The sequence below is a fragment of the Phyllostomus discolor genome, chromosome 4 (genome assembly GCF_004126475.2).
Source record: "Phyllostomus discolor isolate MPI-MPIP mPhyDis1 chromosome 4, mPhyDis1.pri.v3, whole genome shotgun sequence".
Classification (NCBI taxonomy): domain Eukaryota; kingdom Metazoa; phylum Chordata; class Mammalia; order Chiroptera; family Phyllostomidae; genus Phyllostomus; species Phyllostomus discolor.
Genome location: NC_040906.2, coordinates 111,791,363 through 111,811,858, shown reverse-complemented (window position 1 = coordinate 111,811,858; position 20,496 = coordinate 111,791,363). Strand labels below are relative to the sequence as shown.

General features: G+C 36.9%; 1 protein-coding gene and 1 pseudogene across 2 annotated transcripts in view; both read left to right on the top strand.

The window, feature by feature from the left end:
* The window catches only part of BTBD9 (BTB domain containing 9), a 458,630-nt gene that overhangs the window by 59,659 nt on the left and 378,475 nt on the right, over positions 1–20,496 (top strand). For both annotated transcript variants that reach the window (XM_028509172.2, XM_036024064.1), the window contains exons 2-4: positions 2,920–3,131; positions 6,593–6,956; positions 8,823–9,087. In XM_028509172.2, coding sequence (XP_028364973.1) covers positions 2,947–3,131; positions 6,593–6,956; positions 8,823–9,087 — 814 coding nt within the window. In that variant the 5' untranslated portion in view covers positions 2,920–2,946. The remainder of the gene's footprint in view (positions 1–2,919; positions 3,132–6,592; positions 6,957–8,822; positions 9,088–20,496) is intronic.
* Positions 42–2,895, top strand: LOC118500183 (annotated as a pseudogene).

The following is a 20,496-nucleotide window of genomic DNA, read 5'->3' as shown; positions in this document are numbered from 1 at the left end:
GAGGTACAGATCTAGAGAACCTACTAGGATGATATTTACATATGTAGTATTAATGTTTATTGTATATTAGTTGAAAAATTATAAATTTACTTTTGAGCTAGTTAACCAAAAACCAGTTATTACTTATCAAGAGTCATTTAGTCGCTTTTGGAGGAAGACACAGTTGCAGCTACAGCTAAGTGCTGTCTCACCTGCTCCTGCTTTTGACCCACCTCTGTTCACTCTCGCCAAAGAACAAGTTGGTCAGGAAGCCGTGCTGCTGCAATGGCTTTTAAAGATACCGGAAAAACACCCATGGCACCAGAGGTGGTGATTCACCAAATTATAATTATTCTAACTAGCTGCAGTGTAAAGTCTTTGGAGAAGGTGTGTGCTGACTTGATCAGAGGGGCAAAGAAAAAGGATTGCAAAGTGAAAGGACCAGTTCAGATGCCTACCAACACTCTGAGAATCACTACAAGAAAAACTCCCTGTATGGAGGGTTCTAAGACTTGGGATCTGTTTTAGATGAGGATTCACAATAGCCTCATTGACTTGCACAGCCCTTCTGAGATTATTAAGCAGATTATATCCATTGCTATTGAGCCAGGAGTCGAGGTTGAAGTCAATATCGTAGATGGCTTATATCAACCTTTTAAATAAATTGACTATCAGTTGAAAAAAAGAATCATCTAGTTAATTATTGAATCTCACTCATAAGAGGGTGTTATAACAGAGAATATATTCACTGGGAACAGGCATACTTCATTTTATTACACTTCTCTTTATTGCGCTTCACAGATGTTGCGTTTTTTACAAATTGAAGGCAAGAACCTCCACCAGGAAACATTACAATTTATTTTATTGCTATACTCACTTTAGTGCCGTGGTCTGAAACTGAGGTATGCCTGTGTATGCATTGCATCTTTTCAGCCAGGAAAGCACCAATTTAATTCAGAGTCATGCACCATCACTGAAACATTAGATGGTGATGGCAAAATTTATGTTGAAGAGGAATGGAATCTTGAAATCAGGTATGAGTTGCTTTCAGAATTTCATGATTGATATAGGAAATAACTATGTTGTTTTGAACATTGGTTGGATAACCTAGCCAGAAATCAAAACAAAAAATCAAAACAGTTAGAACCTTTGTCTAGGTCATAGTCAAACCTTGATCATATGTTAGAGCAGGGGTTGGCAAACTATGGCTTGAATGTTAAGTCCACCCTTTTCCTGTAAATAGTTTCATTGGGACATAGCCATGTTCATTTATTTAATTGCTGTTTGTGGCTGCTTTTAGTTGAATAGTATTGTAAAATAGACTATACAGCTTATAAAGCCCAAAAATAATTACTATCTGAATCCTTTGCAGAAAGTTTGCCAACTCCTGTGTTAGACTGTGGTATCATACATTAAATGATTGATTTACACATGATTTGCTGACACTCCTTAAGTTGATCCTCTTAAGCTGTCGTTCACACACTTCACACACAGGTGACAAAATGATTCCGTTTTTAGGGCTTTCCAATGGAGGTTGCTGTTGAGGGAAAGGTATTTGCCTTGGCAATGAGGGTAATGTGCTGCTGGTACTTTGATGCTCCTAACATAGGGGGACCAGGAGCTTGTTCACTTACCTGTGGTGGTGTCTGTTTGCTTACGCCATCCTCCATGTTCCTCTGCATCACAGTCCTTGCTGTTGATCCCTCTGTTGGTGGTGGTCATGGAGTAGCAGGTAACTGGCAAACCTGGACCAGGAGGATCTTCCACTGCAGTCTATGGGGATAAAGACCATCTTTCATACTCTTTGCTAGTAATGGATCTGGATGTGAAAGTTTCAAGATTAGGAGTGATTTAACCTTTAATCCTTCCTGGTCCAAGTGGAGAGTTCTAGAAGGTGTGTAGGACTAGTGGAGAGATCATATCTGGCTCAATTCCCCTAGTCTCTGGTGTAGTAGAGGGTAGCTGGCTCACCTCTGAGCTGTAGGCCACATCACCTTGGGTACCTGAATGCTAGTGAAGGCTCTCATCCACTTAATAGGTTGCTTATACTGGAAAAAACAGTATATGCAAGTACATTAGAGATTTAAGAATATAAACATTGTTAGGTTTAGATGCATATAATTTCCTTTTCTAACATGTAAAGTTTTTAAGTTTTAGCTTTTAGATTTTCAGTTAATGTTTGTTGAAGGACATTGCATACAAAAGCAAGAAAGTGCCTATAAATGAGATTAAGTGTAATGATGTCCTTGTAGACACAGGTAACATGATCAGTAGAGCCGAACATGTGGACTAGAAGTTACAGTCTTGAGAAAAATATTTGGGGTTATTTTTTTGAGGGAGATTAGGATGCTTGGTATAAATTTTCATTAATGTCAAGATATTTTTGTGAATACAGAAGATTATAGTTTTTTTTCCTAAAATATTTAAGATGGTTTCTGACCAAAATTTTTCCTCTGGAAGTATTTGAAATGTGATGATTTAGTTTATTCTCTTTGTGATTTAGGTCTAGATCTGTGCCCAAATGCCTTTTCTCCTAGGTATAGTTAGTTATACCCTACCTTATTAAATCTGTGCTAAAAGAGGAGTTCTTCTGGTAGTTGACTTTCATTTTCCCAAGGTACTGAGAAATAAGGAACCTGTATTTGGGTGCCGTGTTCTAGATTGTGAGAACTCTAAATACTGCTAGTGTTTGAGGACCCTGGACTTTATATTTGCTTTCCTAGTGTGATAAGGCAGTGAAGGTAGTGGAGTTAATGTAATGGAAACAGGCTGAATTGCTTCCCAGAATAAATGGGTTAATAAAGATACCAGTAATGATGACATTTCTCTTATATGAGTGTTTTAAAGTAGTTTTAAATTTTACTTAGCTGTGTTTATGGTATGTGATTTTCTATGTGTACTCCCCTCCCACCACTAACTCTCATCTCTTCTTTAAACTAGATCAGCAACTATTATCTATTCTACAAGATGAGTAACAGCCACCCTCTTCGCCCCTTCACTGCAGTGGGGGAAATTGATCATGTGCACATTTTGTCTGAACATATTGGTGCCTTGTTGATTGGGGAAGAATATGGTGATGTCACATTTGTTGTGGAAAAGAAACGTTTTCCCGCCCACCGGGTAATTTTAGCAGCGAGGTGCCAATATTTTCGGTAAGTCTGTAATACTTTTTGAAGATTCAAGTTAACCTGTGGAAACATTGTTATTTTTGTAGCCTATAAAAAATTACAAAGCATAGCAATAAATACTAGCAATCCTTGATTTCAACATCTATTAGAATTTCACCTTTGCAATAACTTTTTATTTTTTGAAAATCACCTTTTCTTCAGGAGCCATCTTAGAATTAGTGGGTTAGAAGGCTCCCCAGACTAGACTGTACACAGTCAATCAATTTTCAAGATCTCAAGAATATTTCTTAGGCCCAATTTTTGTTGCCCTTACCTTCTCCTCAGCATTGATTACTAATTGGCAGATAGGCTTCTGCTTGTATAGACAGACGACCCTTTGGACTTGCTAATGAACACAGATACCTCTTAGTTTCAAACTATTGACATCCAGGACCTGTAGGTAGCCTGACAGATATACCTTATTTAAGATGAGCAATTTGATGCCCCAAATTAAAGGAAACAGTACTTACTGGTACTGTTTCATAGTTACCCTAGAACTAAAACTAAATAAAATATGTATGTATTTAATTAATGTAAAACTTGTATCTATATGTAGTTATTTTTTGTTACTCAAATCCTTAATTTCCAGGGTTATAAATGTTAAAGTGAGCTCTGATTACTCTACATTATACCTAATGTTAGTTAGAAGGGAATCATCACTGAGTGATATTTTATCTTTGATAAATCCATTGGTCTCTATCCATAAAATCATTGATTTCCCTTGGAAGCTTGACATCTAAATTTGAGACTGATGGCTTAGAGAAAAATTCAGTTACGTTCTATGAAAACTGCGGTTTGAGTTTTATAATCAGAAGTAACTGAAACAGTGTAACGGGAATACCTAGAGTCACATAGTAGAGTGTGTCTCCTAGAAATATTTACTACTTAACAAGAACTTTTATAGTATCTTATACAATATTTTAGAACATTCCATCTTGTGCATATTAAGAGCCCTGTAGATGAAATGAGGAGCCTAGAAAATAGAAGAGTCTATTGGAGTTCTTGCTAATACTCTCCTATTCCTCTTGCTAGTGGCCTTGGTATAGTCATTATTTGTTATCAGCCTCTGTCCTCCACACAGTTTTCCTTTCGTGTTTCTGTTCCATTTCTTACTTTTGGTCCACTTATTACTAATAAAGTGTTTTATGAAGAATCCTTTCTTTGTTAAGTCAGAACATTTCAGCTTTATGTTTATTATTTGTTAATAGTTTATACCTTACCCTCTTTCAAAAATAATTTGAGACAACTATAAGTGGGTATCTTTTAGGTGATCAATATATTCTTAAAAGAAACTCAAATACTTAAAAAAATTTTAAGACCATATTAAATGAATGGCTTATACTCCTTTACTTACTGACCTTGTTCTTGATGTCTGTTTGTGGATATTGAACCTTAATATCTGATGGCTCATGAGGCTAAACTCAGAGTCATTACCAATGCTGTCTTAAATTCTTATTGCTGTCACTGTTCCTTTGTGAAGGTAAGTTAACTGTTAGTAGTCAGGAGAGGCTGTGCTAAGCATTGTCATAGAGCCTGTCAATTCTCCGAGGAGGACAGGAGGGAACTTCCCACAAGTTGGGGATTCGTATTTAGGATCTCAAGGGAGCTTCATCAAAACCACTTTTAAAGCATTGAGAATCCATGTAAATATCATAGGTCACACTGGAGTAAGTCTTGGTGAGATCTTCCCAGGAAGGTGTTTTTAATCTAGTGATTTTAAAGTTGTGGTTGGATATTCTCTGGATTAGCTGGAACCTTCAAGAGTGTTTTTAGTCAGAGTATACCTAGTGAAGAGGTATGCTCAGGATATTCGTGAATCTTTTGCTGGATGGTTTTACCTATTTTTCTGATCCTGGGGGAGGGTGAGAAAAATTCCTGTCAGGTGTGGAGGGGATCCTGAAATGCCAACCCTGTTCTCATAATGTTAGGAGCAGGGGGAAATTCTTTATGCCCCCTTATTCTCTTGCTCTCACTTTTACAAGTTTTCTTTCTCACTCTTTACTATTCCTTTTGTGTGCTCTTACCTTGTCATCCTCTGGCTGCCCTTTCTTTCCAGATAGATTGAAAGTTTAATTGGTTCATATTATTTCTCTGAAGTAAGAGGTAGAAATTTAAATCCATTAGGTGACTGAATTGTCTAGTTTTCATTTTTTAGATGAGCAGATAAGCAATAAAGTGGGGATTTTTAAAACTCTGACAAACACCGAAAGAGAAAAAAAGTTAAGTCATCCATAATTTCATCAGCAATTTCATTTTTAATTTATAAAGTAACAGTGAAAGTCCTTTCCTCCCAGCCACCTATTCCCATTCCCCAGAGACAAGCACTGTTAACAGGTTAATATGAATTTTCCCTGATTTTTCTCAGTATAAATAGATATATCTGTCTATGCATATACACATATAAGTATATGCTGTATATTTTTTTATTCAACACATATGGATCTGCAACTTAACCTACTAAATCCTGGATGCCTATCCAAGACAGCATATATTGACCTCCCTTAATCTTTCTAATGCATATCACAATATTCTCAATCATGTTCCTATTGGTGGACATTTAACATTTTTTACAATGTTTCCATCGTTTCAGTATATATTCTTATATGTTTATCTTTAAAACCATACAGTATTATGTCTCTAGAACTGAGTCATAAAAGTGAGATTACTGAGTTGAAGGATATTCATATTTTAGATTTGAACAGATATTACTTAAATTACTTTCCAAAAAGGGGTACGCATTTATACTCAAAGCAGGGCATGAGAGAACCTATTTTTGCATTGCTTTTGCAGCACTGAATATTAACAGGCTTTTTAATTTCTGCCAGTCTAAAAGGGAAGAATAGCACCTGATTGTGCTTGTTTTTATCTGATTATATCTTTTCTGTAGAGTTTTACTTTTTAAACTGTCTTATTGGTCTTTAACATGTTTATATTGATTTCAGTGTCCCTCTCAAAAGAGCACTTTCATCTTTTTTTAAAAGATTTTATTTAAGTATTTTTAGAGAAAGGGAGGGAGTAAAAGAAGGAGAGAAACATCAATGTGTGGTTGCTTCTCCTGTGCCCCCTACTGGGGACCTGGCTGCAACCCAGGCATGTGCTCTGACTTAGAATCGAACTGGTGAACCTTTGGTTTGCAGGCTGGCACTCAGTCCACTGAGCCACACCAGCAAGGGCTCATCTTTCTATTTAATAAATGTCTATTATATATCTTGAGCTTTCAGGATATTTCATTAATCTAGTTGTCTATAAATTAATTCAAAGTAGTTTTAAAATTATTTCTCTTAATGTTTTAAAGAACTATTTAAAATGATCACTATGCGTTTCTTTACCTGAATCTTTATGTCATTATACAAACTTGTTTGTATAATATTGATAGCCATTATTTCATAATTTTGTAGCAAATCTTACTTGAGGTTTTTCTCATGCATTTCTTGTTTGACACGCAGAGCGTTACTGTATGGTGGAATGCGTGAATCTCAGCCTGAAGCAGAAATCCCTCTTCAAGACACCACTGCAGAAGCATTCACAATGCTACTTAAATACATCTACACTGGGCGGGCGACACTGACGGATGAGAAGGAGGAGGTGCTGCTGGACTTTTTGAGCCTGGCTCATAAATATGGATTTCCAGAGCTGGAGGATTCTACCTCTGAATATCTCTGCACCATACTTAACATTCAGAATGTCTGTATGACTTTTGATGTTGCTAGTCTCTACTCACTTCCCAAGTTAACTTGCATGTGCTGCATGTTTATGGACAGAAATGCTCAGGAGGTACTCTCAAGTGAAGGTTTTCTCTCTCTTTCTAAGGTGGGTCATTGCCTACAAGGAATGTACAGGCACACATTTTTTTACTTATATTTGAACAGTAGAAATACAGCAATGGACTAAGAATAAAAAATAAAAGTCGAAGGTATGGGAGAGGTTGTCTGCCTAGCCACCTTGTCTCTGGCTACTGAGACTCTAGATTATATAAGAGAAAGATAGTGTCTGTTATATAAGAAAACAGATTATGTCTGTTTTCTTTTAAGGTTCTTCTGGTAAATTCTGTGTGCTGAAGAGACTGCAATGCTGGGTGGTTGTTTTCAGTGTGATGACAGTCAAATGATGACAGTCTTTGTGGTATTGCATACTATTTGTTCAGTTTGTATTTCTTTGATAAAGAGAATAACTCCTTATGTTGAGAGAAAAAATTCATAAAGAAGATCAGATGTGTCGTTGGATGTCTTTAAGTCACTGTTTTGTGTATTTTGGGTTGGCCAAAAAGTTTGTTTTTTTTCCATAAGATGGCTCTCATAGTGCTTAGTTGGTTTTAACTTAATTCGAAAAAAATTGTATTTGATTGTACTGTGACAGCAGTCATATTAGCATGCATTTTTTAAAAAACCTTAATGCCCTGGCTGATATGGTTCAATGTACTGAGTGCTAACCTGCCAATCAAAGGGTCACTGGTTTGGTTCCCATTCAGGTTACATGCCTGAGTTGCAGGCCAGGTCTCCAGCAGGGGGCGTGCGAGAAACAACCACACATTGGTGTTTTTCTCCCTCACTCCCTTCCTTCCCCTCTCTCTAATAATAAATAAGATAAAATCTTTTTTTAAAAAGCTTATCAAAATTGGTGAGTTTTTGTGTAGCAATTTTAATATTGAAGGTGGAAGAAAATACTCAACATTTTTGGCATATTATGCTTTATTATTTCAAGAAACCTAAAAACACAACTGAAACAAATGAATTGTGCAGTCTGTGGAGAAGGTGCTGTGACTGATCGGATGTGTCAAAAGTGGTTTGTGAAGTTTCATGCTGTAGGTTTCTTGCTGGATAATGATCCACGGTTGGGTATACTAATTGGAGTTCATAGTGATCAAATCAAGTTAATTGACAACAACCAAATTTATACAACGCAGGACATAGCTGACATACTCAAGATATCCAAACCAAAAAGTTATTTGTGAAAATGTGTCTTTTATGGAAAAAAAACTAAAAGAACATTTTGACCAACTCAGTATATTTGCTGGCTCAACATTTGTATTATTTGGTGTTTTACACTGTATAATAGAGTAAAACTACTTTGCTCAAATCTTTCTTTGAACCCTGGTGGCTGTCTCTCCTTTCCCTTTCTGTGTTCCTTCTAGGACATGAATATTTTGAATGAGAACACCTAATTTAAAAAGCTACATGTCTTGTTTTGAGTTTACACTATGATTTTTATTACTCTACTTTATTTTCAGAGGCAAGGTCTTTGAGGGTTGTACTCTGTTGCTGGAGGCCAGTCTGAAAATCTGAGAACCAAAAGTATGGTAGTGCAGTAGTACTGTGAAACAAAAGATTTTGAATTTTAAATGCCAGATGTATCTTACTGGCTCATAAATGTAAACTCTCCTGAAGAACATGTATGGAAAGACAGCTAGCTCCTCATGTTGCCATTTTTTTTTCTTGTTATTTTATTAAAGATGGATGCAGACGTGTTGGAAAGACTGGATGTTTGCTGTAATGGTACAAGATGCCTGCAGCTATTCTTACAGCCACAATGTGCAGGAGAGTGCATGGCACAATGATGGAGAGAAAATGGTCAAAAAGAGTTAATTGTATACATATAACTGACACTTGCATTTTTTTTTTTGAAGTGCACATGGTTGAGCTCCATATAACTGGATTTTTTTCTTGTTACCCTTTTCAGACAGCACTTTTAAACATCGTATTAAGAGATTCATTTGCAGCTCCTGAAAAAGATATTTTCCTAGCCTTGTTAAACTGGTGTAAGCACAATTCAAAGGAGAATCATGCTGAAATCATGCAGGCTGTGCGTTTACCTCTGATGAGCCTCACGGAACTTCTGAATGTTGTGAGGCCTTCAGGACTGCTGTCTCCTGATGCCATTCTGGATGCTATTAAAGTTCGATCAGAGAGTCGGGATATGGACCTCAATTACAGAGGCATGCTCAGTAAGTACCTGTTCATCCTAATTTCATCAAGGAGTTTTGTTTGCATTGTATGACAGTCTCAGCTACAAAATTATAGTGCAGGTGTACATGGCAAGTGTGGGTCTAAGAGCGCATAGCTCTGCTTCCTATATAATGTCTTTCCTTGTCATTCTCCTACTAATTCTTCCTGAGAGTGCATAGCCATTGTAGATTCCCAAAAAGATGTTTCTTGCCATTCTTGGACAGATTTCTCTAGTGGTTCCCTAGAATGTTGGAAATAGATACTTTCCTTAAAAGCTTTTTCTCATGTGAAGACATCGCCTCACTTTTTCCATCAAATCAGTACTAAGTACATGCTACATACTTATTTCTTGAGGCACCATGAACATGGAGATTCTGAATAACCATAATAATAGCTAACACTTATGTATCATTTCCAACCCTTATGTGGTAATTTTTCTTGATAGAAAAACAAGAGCATTGAACACAGTTTTTTTATGTCTCAATAACTGTCTTATATGATCATTTAATTCTCATAGCAATCCTTTGAGGTACATACCATTACTGATTCCATTTTACAAGTGAGGAAGCCAAAACACAGAGAGGTTAAGTAACTTGCCCAAGGTCACACAGAAAGAGTCATGGAGCTGAGACTTAGGCTATGCAATTAACCACTAAACACACAAAGTACAAAATACAGTCTCTGCCTTTGATCCTTTTAATTTCGTTGTGAAAATAAGACATACCCCATGAAGAGTTAAATATGGCAATATTTAAGAAGGGTACATGCTCTGAACTTTAGAAAAAGGCATGGCTTAGAATAACTGAGGGAAATTTCATGGAGATTATAAAGCCTGTAGTGAGCGTATTGGCATTTGATTTGAATGACATCAGGGTGGGGTGTATTTCAGATGGGAGGACTGGTGATGTTAATAGACAAATTAGAGCATTTAAGGACTGAACAGAGGAGCTTGACTGGAGAGAGAGGCTTATGTTGATTAATAACCAAGAAAGTTTGTGAATGTTAGCTCAGGCAAAATCATGGAAGGCTTTGAAACTAATTTGGGATTTTACTTATGCACAGGGAGAAGTATGAGTACAGTGGTAGTTTTGAAAGATTGATCTGTGGTGGTGCTATACTTGATGATTTGGAATAGGGAAAAACTTGATTCAAGGAGACCAGAGACCAGCGAGGGGGGTATTTAACCAGCGCACAACTGATACAACTTTAAACTAGAGTGATGGCTGGGAAAATGGAAAATAATGGATGTATAGAGGAGATATTTTAAAAATTGTATCTTGGTGATTCAAGGATTTAAATTTAAAGATTATGTTTGGGAGGAAGTTACCTTATTGTATCAAATTTAAGAAATCAGAAATTCTGAAGCACCATTGTTTATGCACTGCTGAGAAAGGAAACAATAATTTCATTTAAACCATGACACAGCATCACGTTTCAGAAATGTTAACATTTGAAAAAAAGTGTATTTTAGAATTAATGAAATATAGTCATTCTTTGAAGAAACCCTGAACTTATTTTTAGACTTACTGAGTTTGAGGGCTTCTGGGACATCCAGGTCCTAAGTTTTTTCTCATGTTAGTCATTTCCCTGACCAATCTTTCCTTGACTGTGGCTTTAGACACACTCTTGAAATATTGACTGATCTTAAATAGGGTGTGCTAATTGACTTCTCTCCTTACTCATCAGATTTAGATTTCTTTTCATTGGACATTGAAGAGAAAACATAGATTTGGAGCCAGACAAATTTGACTTCAAATGTCCAATTAGTCACTTATTAGTTATATAACCTGGTATTAAATTACCTAATGGATTTTACCTTTAGTTTTATATTTCCTGTTATTGTTATGAGAATTAATTGAAATAATGCACACAAATAATGTGTTTAAGCTCTATCTAGGAAGCCATTGTTATGATTATTAGTGTTCTTCTGCATCTCTATATGTCTGTGTAGGAATTATTGCATTATTTTAAACATTTTTTTACTTACCTTTGGTCCTTAAAGGTAGAGATGATCTTTGTAAGCCCTATTAATCTTGATATACTTAACATTTAACATACTTAACAGCATGTAGCAGACATTTGGTGAATGAATGCAAGGAAAAATGTCTAATGACAGTGGAAGCAGGTTACTGATGTTTAGGAAGCAATCAAAGCTGGTGATGAGAGTTGAAACCTGGACTTGAGCATAGAGAAAGAAGTAAAGATCATAGTCTATGATTTATAGCTGACCTATAGCCAGGGAGCTAAAGGCAGAGAAGAAAGAGTTAGAGAGGTGGGAAGAGAACTGGAAGAGTGTTACAGAAGCCACAGAGGAGAGAGCTTGTACATGGAGAGGGTGGTAAGTGGTATCTCATGATGCTCGGAGGTCAAGAAAATTGAGAATTGAGAGAAAACATTTGGATATAAATGATGGTGAGTTGGTGAGTAGTCTGGACCGAAGCTTGGTTAAACAGGGAATTAGGCCACAGACTTGAAAAGGTGGTAGCTACAATGTGTTAACTGTCTGCTATGTGAATTGGAGTGAAAGGTGGTAGAGAAGTAGTTTGGTAGCTGCAGGGAGCATGTCAGGAGAGGTCCTGGGAGGGATTTGGAAGTGCTAGAAAATGGTGCTAGATAGAGTATGGGAGGATGGAGGGGGGAGAAATAATAAGACAAGTAATATAATTTTAGACTTTCTAAATTGTCATTGTTTTCTATAAGTTCCTTTTTTTCCCTTTGTTGCCCTAATTTTGATCTGAGGTGCTCATGGGGCTCCCTATCTGGATTTGTTCTTAAGGCTAGGCTTGAGACATTGCTGCAAGAGTATTGAGATGCTTTGGACATTTCACATAGTAATCGGTAGCTTGGAATTGATCAGCTGCTCAGTATAGTTGTCCAACCTGGGTTATAATAACCCATGAAATTACTGTGAAAGGGAGTAGTCAGTCAACCAGCTGAGGCATACAAAGTTCTGGAATGGCATACTGTAATTATTGCTCATAAATCTTAAGTTTTTCATTTTGGAATGATTCTGTGGGAACTCAAGGAAGAGGTTATACAAATATTTGGGAATCTTTTATCTAATTTCTAAATTTGAGAAATGACTAAGTAGTTGGCTTTTTAAAAATTTACTTTTTAGGTATATGTATAGTAAAATAAATAATATAAATACTAAGGAAGCATATTATTTTCCCATCAGACCCTAAAAAGCAAGTTAGCTGTTCCTAAGTAAATGTTATCCAGACATTATATTATTATTTCTTCCATCAGATTGCTTTACTGTTAGGGGAAAAAAAGGGTCTAAAAATTCAGAACTGTTCTTGAGGTTATTGTTCTGGAAGATAATTCTGCTTATTTTGAAATTATTGAACAAATTTGTTTTCTTTTGTTCTTTTCTGGATATAGGTTCTTTGTCTCTGGGGACTTTTCATAAAGTGTAGAGAACTTTTTATCTTGGGACTAGGGAATAATATCCTTTTAAAAATTTTTTCTTTTGGTTCATTAGCATGGTTACTGGAAGGTTTAATTCTTAGAGCTGCATATCCTGAGGCTTTTTACCAAATTACAGAGATTTTACACTCTTGGAAAAAAAAAAAGAGGACCCAAAGAATGTTTTAACTTACCAGCGATGGTTAGTCTTTCAGGGAAAGTGGTTTGGACTAGTTTTATGTATATATAATGATGAGCATTTGTCTATCAACCTGGGGAAAGGGAATTAACTTTTAATGATAATATTTTTCCCCTAGGGTATTTGAGCTACTTGTACTCAGACCATTCTCTCAATGTTTAGTTTTTGTCTTAGCTGTAGAGATAGTTATTTCTGTCTTAAAGGTTAGTGGTGCTTTTTCTATTCAGACTAAGTTGTACTCATACTTTGTATTGCTTATCTTAGGTTTTGGACTTTGGCAAAGAGAACAGTAATTTCTCGTTTCTTCATGTTTATAGCATGGTTAATGTCACAACTTTCATGCTCAGGATTTCCTTATTGAGTAAAAGTCAGTCTGTTTGTAGGACAGCTTAGTTATTGATAAATATATATGTATGTATGTATTTAAGTCTGTGCTATAGATACATGGTAACATATATTTATTCCCATGTTTTCCAGTATCTCAGACCAATGGAGTTTGCCACTGTAATATTAAAATTGTTACTTCTTTGGCCTAGACTCCTACTAGACAGAGCTTCTTGAGGGCTGTAATTATGTCTTTTCACTTGTATTTTTCTAACACCTATCATAGTGCCTGAATCTAGACTTCAAAGTAAATGGCTGAATTGATTTATCCCTTGCTTCTAAACTAGAATTTAAAATTCATCTCACCTATCACACAAAGATGGCAATGACAACAGTGAGGGGTTAATACTTTTAAAACTCTTTGACTTCTATTACTAGTATATCTTTCCAACTATAGTTTATCGTATCTTCATCTGTAAACCAGGGGGTTCACAAGTAATCTCTACTGAGTGTTCCTCTGGGGAGGCAGCTCATGTCTGACGTAAACTGTTGACTCCATTAGATGGTGAGTAGTTAGAGGGCTGAGTCCAACACAGGGACCAGCACATAGAAAGCCACTTAGGAATTTTTCCCTTTAAACAAATAGGATGAAGTTCCCTTTCAGGTCTTATATGTTTCCATTCCTTGATTTTTCTAAGTAATTTGCCTAAAATACTGAGTGAAATTGATGCCTGAGTTGGAACCAAAGTGCTGATCTGACTCATGAGGCCAGTGCTCTTCAATAGAGTCTCCAGCCTATTTCTATTTTGTGATGCTTGAGGACCAGAGCTGCACAATATCAAAAGGAGGCATGCAGAGCGTGGAGATAATGGGAAAGTTAAGGTAAGACAGGAGTTGTTAAGAAAGTCATATGTGATACCACATTTGTTGGAAGGGGGGACTCATCATTCTTCAGGGGGGTCAGGTTGGGGAGAAGATGATTTAGGGGTCATTAGAGAGCTAGGTGTGAATCCAAAAGATCCATTAAGGGTGAACAACTATCAGCCTAGATGTATTAGGTTGACCAAAAAGTTCATTTAGTTTTTTCTGTTAAAGACACATTTTTCATTTTCACCAATATCTTTGTTGATTTGGATATTTTGAGTATGTTGACTCTTTCGCATGTGGTATAATATTGAATATTCTCAGTTAATGTCTCAATTTGATCACTGTCAACTTCAGCTGGTTTGTCCGACCACAGAGTATCATCCAGCGAGAAATCTCCAGCACGAAACTTTGCAGACTACTTTTGACATGTTTGATCAGCCACAGCACCTTTTCCATACACTGCACAAATCTTTTTTGGGGTTTCAGTTGAGTTTTTACCTTTCTTGAAATAATAAAGCATAATATGCCAAAAATGTTATTTTCTTTCATCTTCAATATCAAAATTACTACACAAAAGTTCACCAATTTTGATAAGTTTTTAAAAAAATACTGATATGACAGCTGTCACAATACAATCTAACAAAATTGTTTTGAATGAAGTTAACGACAGCTAAGTACTACTAGAGCCATCTTACAGAAAAAATGAAATGAACTTTTTGGCCAACCCATTAATAGAAAGTTCCATAAAAGATGGTTAAGAATGTAAGGCAATAAAAGAAAAACCACAAGATAATTAACCTAGTACCACTTAGATTTTGGCTTGTTTCTGCTTAGCTGTGACACTTCAAAGCTTAACTCCTTCCCTTAATGTTTGTAAAATGCTTCAAAAATGACAAATGTGGTCTGGTCAAGATGGAGGCATAGATATACATGCTTCACAACCATAAGAAGGATCAAAGTAACTTCAAAACAAAATACACCCAGAACTGCCATAAAATTGAACTGTATGGAAGTCCAACATCCAAGGATTTAAAGAAGCCATATTCATCCTGATGGGTAGTAGGTGTGAGACAAGGAGCCAGGGTAGAGAGGCCACGGTGTTATGGTGGCAAGGTGGCAGCTGCTTAGAAAAATAGGCAGTACTACATGTATGTGTGGTGGATAAATATCAGGAGGGATACCAGGGGAGTAAGTAATCCCAGCCCCAGGCCAGACTATACAGCCCAGGGTTCCTGCACTGAGAAATAAAGCCTTATAACTTCTGGCTGTAAAAACCAGTGGGGCTTGGGGCAGTGGAAGAAACTGCTGGTCTCTCAGGAGAGTCCATTCAAAGGGTCTGCACGGTCCTAGAATATCCGCAAACCCACTCACTCTGGGAACCACCACCAGGGCAACAGGTAGAAGGGCACCAATTGTATATAGGAGAGTGTGTGAAGTGACTGAAAATGGAGTAAGTGCTGAGCAGATCTCCAGCAGCCAGGCAGTGGCATTGTTCCTTCTGTGATCCCTTCCCTACATACAATCACAAAGTAGTAAATCGGGTTGCCCCATTCTGGCAAACACCTAAGGCTCCGCCCCATACAACTTAACAGGTATGCCAAGGCAGAGAGTCAAAGCTCCTCTACCTAATACACAGAAAAAAATAGAGGGAGGCTGCCAAATTGAGGAGACAAAGAAGCATGGCTTAAATGAATGAATAGAATAAAACCCCAGAAGAAGGGCTAAAGGAAATGGAGATAGCCAAGCTATCAGATGCAGAGTTCAAAACACTGGTGATAAGGAAGCTCAGAACTCACTCAGTATAACAAGAGCATAAGGGAAGAAATGAAGGTTACACTAAATGAAATGAAGAAAAATACACAAGGAACCACCAGTGAAGGGAAGGAAGCTGGGGTTTAAATAAATGATTTGGAACATAAGAAAGAAAGAAATGGTCAGCCAAAACAGAATAAAGAAATGAGAACACAAAAAATTGAGAGAATAAGAAGACTCTGGGACTTCTCCAAAAGTCCCAACATCTGGATCATAGGAATGCCAGAATGAGAAGAGGAAGAGCCAGAAATTGAAAACTTATTTGAAAAAATATTGAAAGAAGACTTTCCTAATTTGGTGAAGGAAATAGACATACAAGTCCAGTAAACTCAGTCACAAACAAGATGGATGCAAAGAAACCTACTCCAAGACACATCATAATTAAACTGTCAAAGGTTAATGATAAAGAGAGAATCTTAAAAGCAGCAAGAGAAAAGGAGCCAGTTACCTAAAAGGAGATCCCATAAGACTATCAGCTGATTTCTCGAAAGAAACTTTGCAGGCGAGAAGGGACTGGCAAGAAATATTCAAAGTGATGAAAAGCAAGGACCTACAATCAAGATTACTCTATCCAGCAAAGCTATTATTTAGAATTGAAGGGCAGACAAAGTGCTTCCCAGACAAGGTAAAGCTGAAAGGAGTTCATCATCATCAAGCCCTTATATGAAATATTAAGGGGACTTATTTAAGAAAAAAAAAGATTGAAACTATGAACATTAAAATGACAACAAACCCACAACTATGAACCACTGAATCAAAACCAAAAACAAACTAAGCAAATAAGCAGAACAGGAACAGAATCATAGATATGGAGATCACTTGGAGGGTTATCAGTTGGGAGGGGGAAGGAGAAGAATGGGGGAAAAGGTGCAGAGATTAAGAAACTTAATTGGTGGGTGCAAAGTAGACAGGGGAATGTTAAGAATAATACAGGAAGTGAAGAAGCCAAAGAATTATATGCATGACCTATGGGCATGAGCTAAGGGGGGGATTGCCAGAGGGAAGGGAGGTACAGGACAGAGTGGAGCATTGGGGGGGAAAACAGGGGAACTGTAATAGCATAATCAATAAAATATTCTTTAAAAAATGACAAATGTAAAGAAAACTATTGTTACTATTTCCTGTAATACCTACCATGCTATATACTTTTAAAATTTAAATATTTTATTGTTTATGCTATAACAGTTGTCCCAATTTTTCCCTCTTTGTCCCCCTCCACCCAATCCACCCACTGCTTCCACAGTTAGTCCCCACACCATTGCCCATATCCATGGGTCCTTCATATATATATTTTTTGACTAATCCTTTCACCTTCTTTGAAACAGTCTCCACCTCCTCCCTCCCCTCTTACAACTACTAGTCTGATCCATGTTTCTATGCCTCTGGTTCTATTTTGCTTGTTTGTTCATTTTGTTCATTAGATTCCACTTAAATATGAGATCATATGGTATTTGTCTTTCACCATCTGGCTTATTTCACTTCGCATAATAGTCTCCAGTTCCATCCATGCTGTCAGAAAAGTTAAGAATTTCTTCTTTTTACTGCAGTGTAGTATCCCATTGTGAAATGTATCACAGATTTTTAGTCCACTTATCTACTGATGGGTACTTAGGCTGTTTCCATATCTTGGCTATTGTAAATAGTACTGCTATGAACATGGAGGTGCATATATTTTTTTTAATAGATGTTTTGGCATTCTTAGGACATATTCCCAGTAGTGGAAATGTGGGGTCAAAAGGCAGTTCCATTTTTAGTTGTTTGAGGTAACTCTATGCTTTTCACAGTGGCTGCACCAGTCTGCATTCCCACCAAGAGTGCACTAGGGTTCTCTTTCCTCCACATCCTTGCCAGCACTTGTTTGTTGATTTATTAATGGTAGCCATTTTGGCAGGTATAAGGTAACATCTCATTGTGGTTTTAATTTGCATCTCTCTTATGGCTAGTGATGTTGAGCATTTTTTCATATGTATATGGGCCATCTGTATGTCCTCCTTAGAGAAGTGTCTATTCAAGCCCTTTGCCCATTTTTTAATTGGATTGTTTGTTTTCATGGTGTTGAGTTTTATAAGTTCTTTATATATTCTGGAGATTGAACACTTGTCTGATGTATCATCGGCAAATATATTCTCCCATACAGTGGATTCCCTTTTCATTGTGATGATGGTTTCTTTAGCTGTCAGAAGCATTTTAATTTGATCTAGTCCCATTTGTTATTTTTTTCCTTTGTTTCCCTTGCCCCAGGAGATATATTGCCAAAAATATTGCTATGTGAGATATCTGAAATTTTTCTGCCTGTGTTTTCTTCTAGGATTTTTATGGTATCACAACTTACATTTAAGTCTTTTATCCATTTTGAGTTTATTTTGGTGTATGATGTTAGTTGGTGGTCTAGTTTAATTTTTTTGCATGTACCAGTCCAGTTCTCCCAACAATATTTATTGAAGAGGCCACCTTTACCCCACTGTATGCTCTTGTCCCCTTTGTCAAATATTAACTGATTATAAAGGTGTGGGTTATTTCTGGGCCCTCTATTCTGTTCCATTGATCTATGTATCTGTTTTTATGTCAGTACCTGATTATTTTGATTACAGTGGCCTTATAGTATAGATTGATATCAGGTATTGTGATCCCTCTAACTTTGTTCTTCTTTCTCAAGATTGCTGAGGCTATTCAGGGTCATTTTTGGTTCCATATAAATTTTTGGAATATTTGTTCTAGATCTGTAAAATATGCCATTGGTATTTTAAGAGGAATTGCTTGGAATATATAGATTGTTTTTATGGGTAGGATGGACATTTTAATGATGTTAATTATTCCAATTCATGAACATGGTATATGCTTCCACTTATTGTATCTTCCTCAGTTTCTTTTTTCAGTGTCTATAGTTTTCTGAGTACAGACCTTTTTCCTCCTTGGTTAATTTTTTAAAATGTTTTGTTTATTTATTTTTAGAGAGGGAAGGGAGGGAGATAGAGAGAGAGAGAGAAACATCAATGTACGGTTGCTGGGGGTTATGGCCTGCAACCCAGGCATGTACCCTGGCTGGGAATCGAACCTGTGACACTTTGGTTAGCAGCCTGAGCTCAGTCCACTGAGCTATGCCAGCCAGGGCCCTCCTTGGTTAATTTATTCCTATGTACTTTTTTGCTATTTTTGTTGCAATAGTAAATGGGATTCTTTTCTTACTTTCTCTTTCTGATAGTTCATTATTGGTATATTAAAATGCCATTGATTTCTGAATATTGACTTTGTATTCCACTACTTTTCTGAATTCATTTATTAGGTCTAGTAGTTTCTTGGTGTAGCCTATAGGGTTTTCTGTGTACAATATCTTATTGTCTGTGAATGACAGTTTTACTTCCTTCTTTCCAATATGGTTGCCTTTTATTTCTTCTTCTTGTTTGATCTCTGGGGCATGGACTTCCAGTATTATGTTGAATAAGAAGCATGAAAGCAGACACCCCTGTCTTGTTCCTGATCTTAAGGGAAACACTTTTTAAAAAATTAATTAATTAATTTATTTTAATTAAAAATTTTATCATTTTTTATTAATGTTCAAACATAGTTGTCTCCATTTTCCCACCACCAGTTTCCCCCGTCCTATCTCCAACCCTCAATCTTACCTCCCTTTGGCTTTGTCCATGGGTCCTTTATAAATGTTCTTTAGTGACCCTTTCCCATCTTTCCCCTGTTATTTCACTCCCTCCTCCCCTCTGGTTACTGTCAGTTTGTTCTTAATTTCAGTGTCTCTGGTTATATTTTGCTTGCCTGTTTGTTTTGTTGATTAGATTCCATTTATAGGTGAGATCAAATGGTATTTGTGTTTCACCACCTGGCTTACTTCCTTTAGCATAATGCTCTGCAGTTCCATCCATGCTGTTGTGAAGGGTAGGAGTACCTTCTTTCTCTCTGCTGTGTAGTATTCCATTGTGTAAATGTAACATAGTTTATTGATCCACTCATTTACTGATGGGCACGTAGGTTGCTTCCAGCGCTTGGCTATTGTAAATTGTGCATAGGTTCTTTCGAATTGGTGTTTCAGGATTCTTAGGATATAATCCCAGCAATGGAATTGCCAGATCAAAAGGCAGTTCCATCTTTAGTTTTCTGAGGAAATTCCATACTGTTTTCCACAGGGGCTGCACCAGTCTGCATTCCCACCAACGATGTACTAGAGTTCCCTTTTCTCCACAACCTCACCAGCACTTATTGCTTGTTGATTTGTTTATGTTGGCCATTCTGACCAGTGTGAAGTGGGACCTTATTGTGGTTTTAATTTGCGTCTCTCTGATGGCTAGTGATGCTGAGCATCCTTTCATATGTCTCTGAACCCTCTGTATGTCCTCCTTGGAGAAGTATCTGTTTGGATCCTTTGCCCATTTTTTAATTGGGATGTTTGTCTTCCTGGAGTGGAGTTGTGTGAGTTTTTATATATTTTGGATATCAAAACCTTTTCCAAGGTGTCAATGGCAAATATATTTTCCTACATGGTTGGTTCCCTTTTCATTTTGCTGATGTTTTCTTTAGCTGTGCAGAAGCTTTTTATTTTGGTGAGATCCCATTTGCTTATTCTTTCCTTTATGTCCCTTGCTCTTGGGGACATATCAATGAAAATATTGCTGCGTGGAATATCTGAGATTTTCCTGCCTATGTTCTGTAGGACTTACATGGTGTTGTGACTTATATTTAAGTCTTTTATCCATCCTGAGTTTGTTTGTGTGTATGATGTAAGTTCACGGTGGAACTGTATGGACGTCCAACAACCAAGGAGTTAAAGTAGACACATTCATCCAGACCA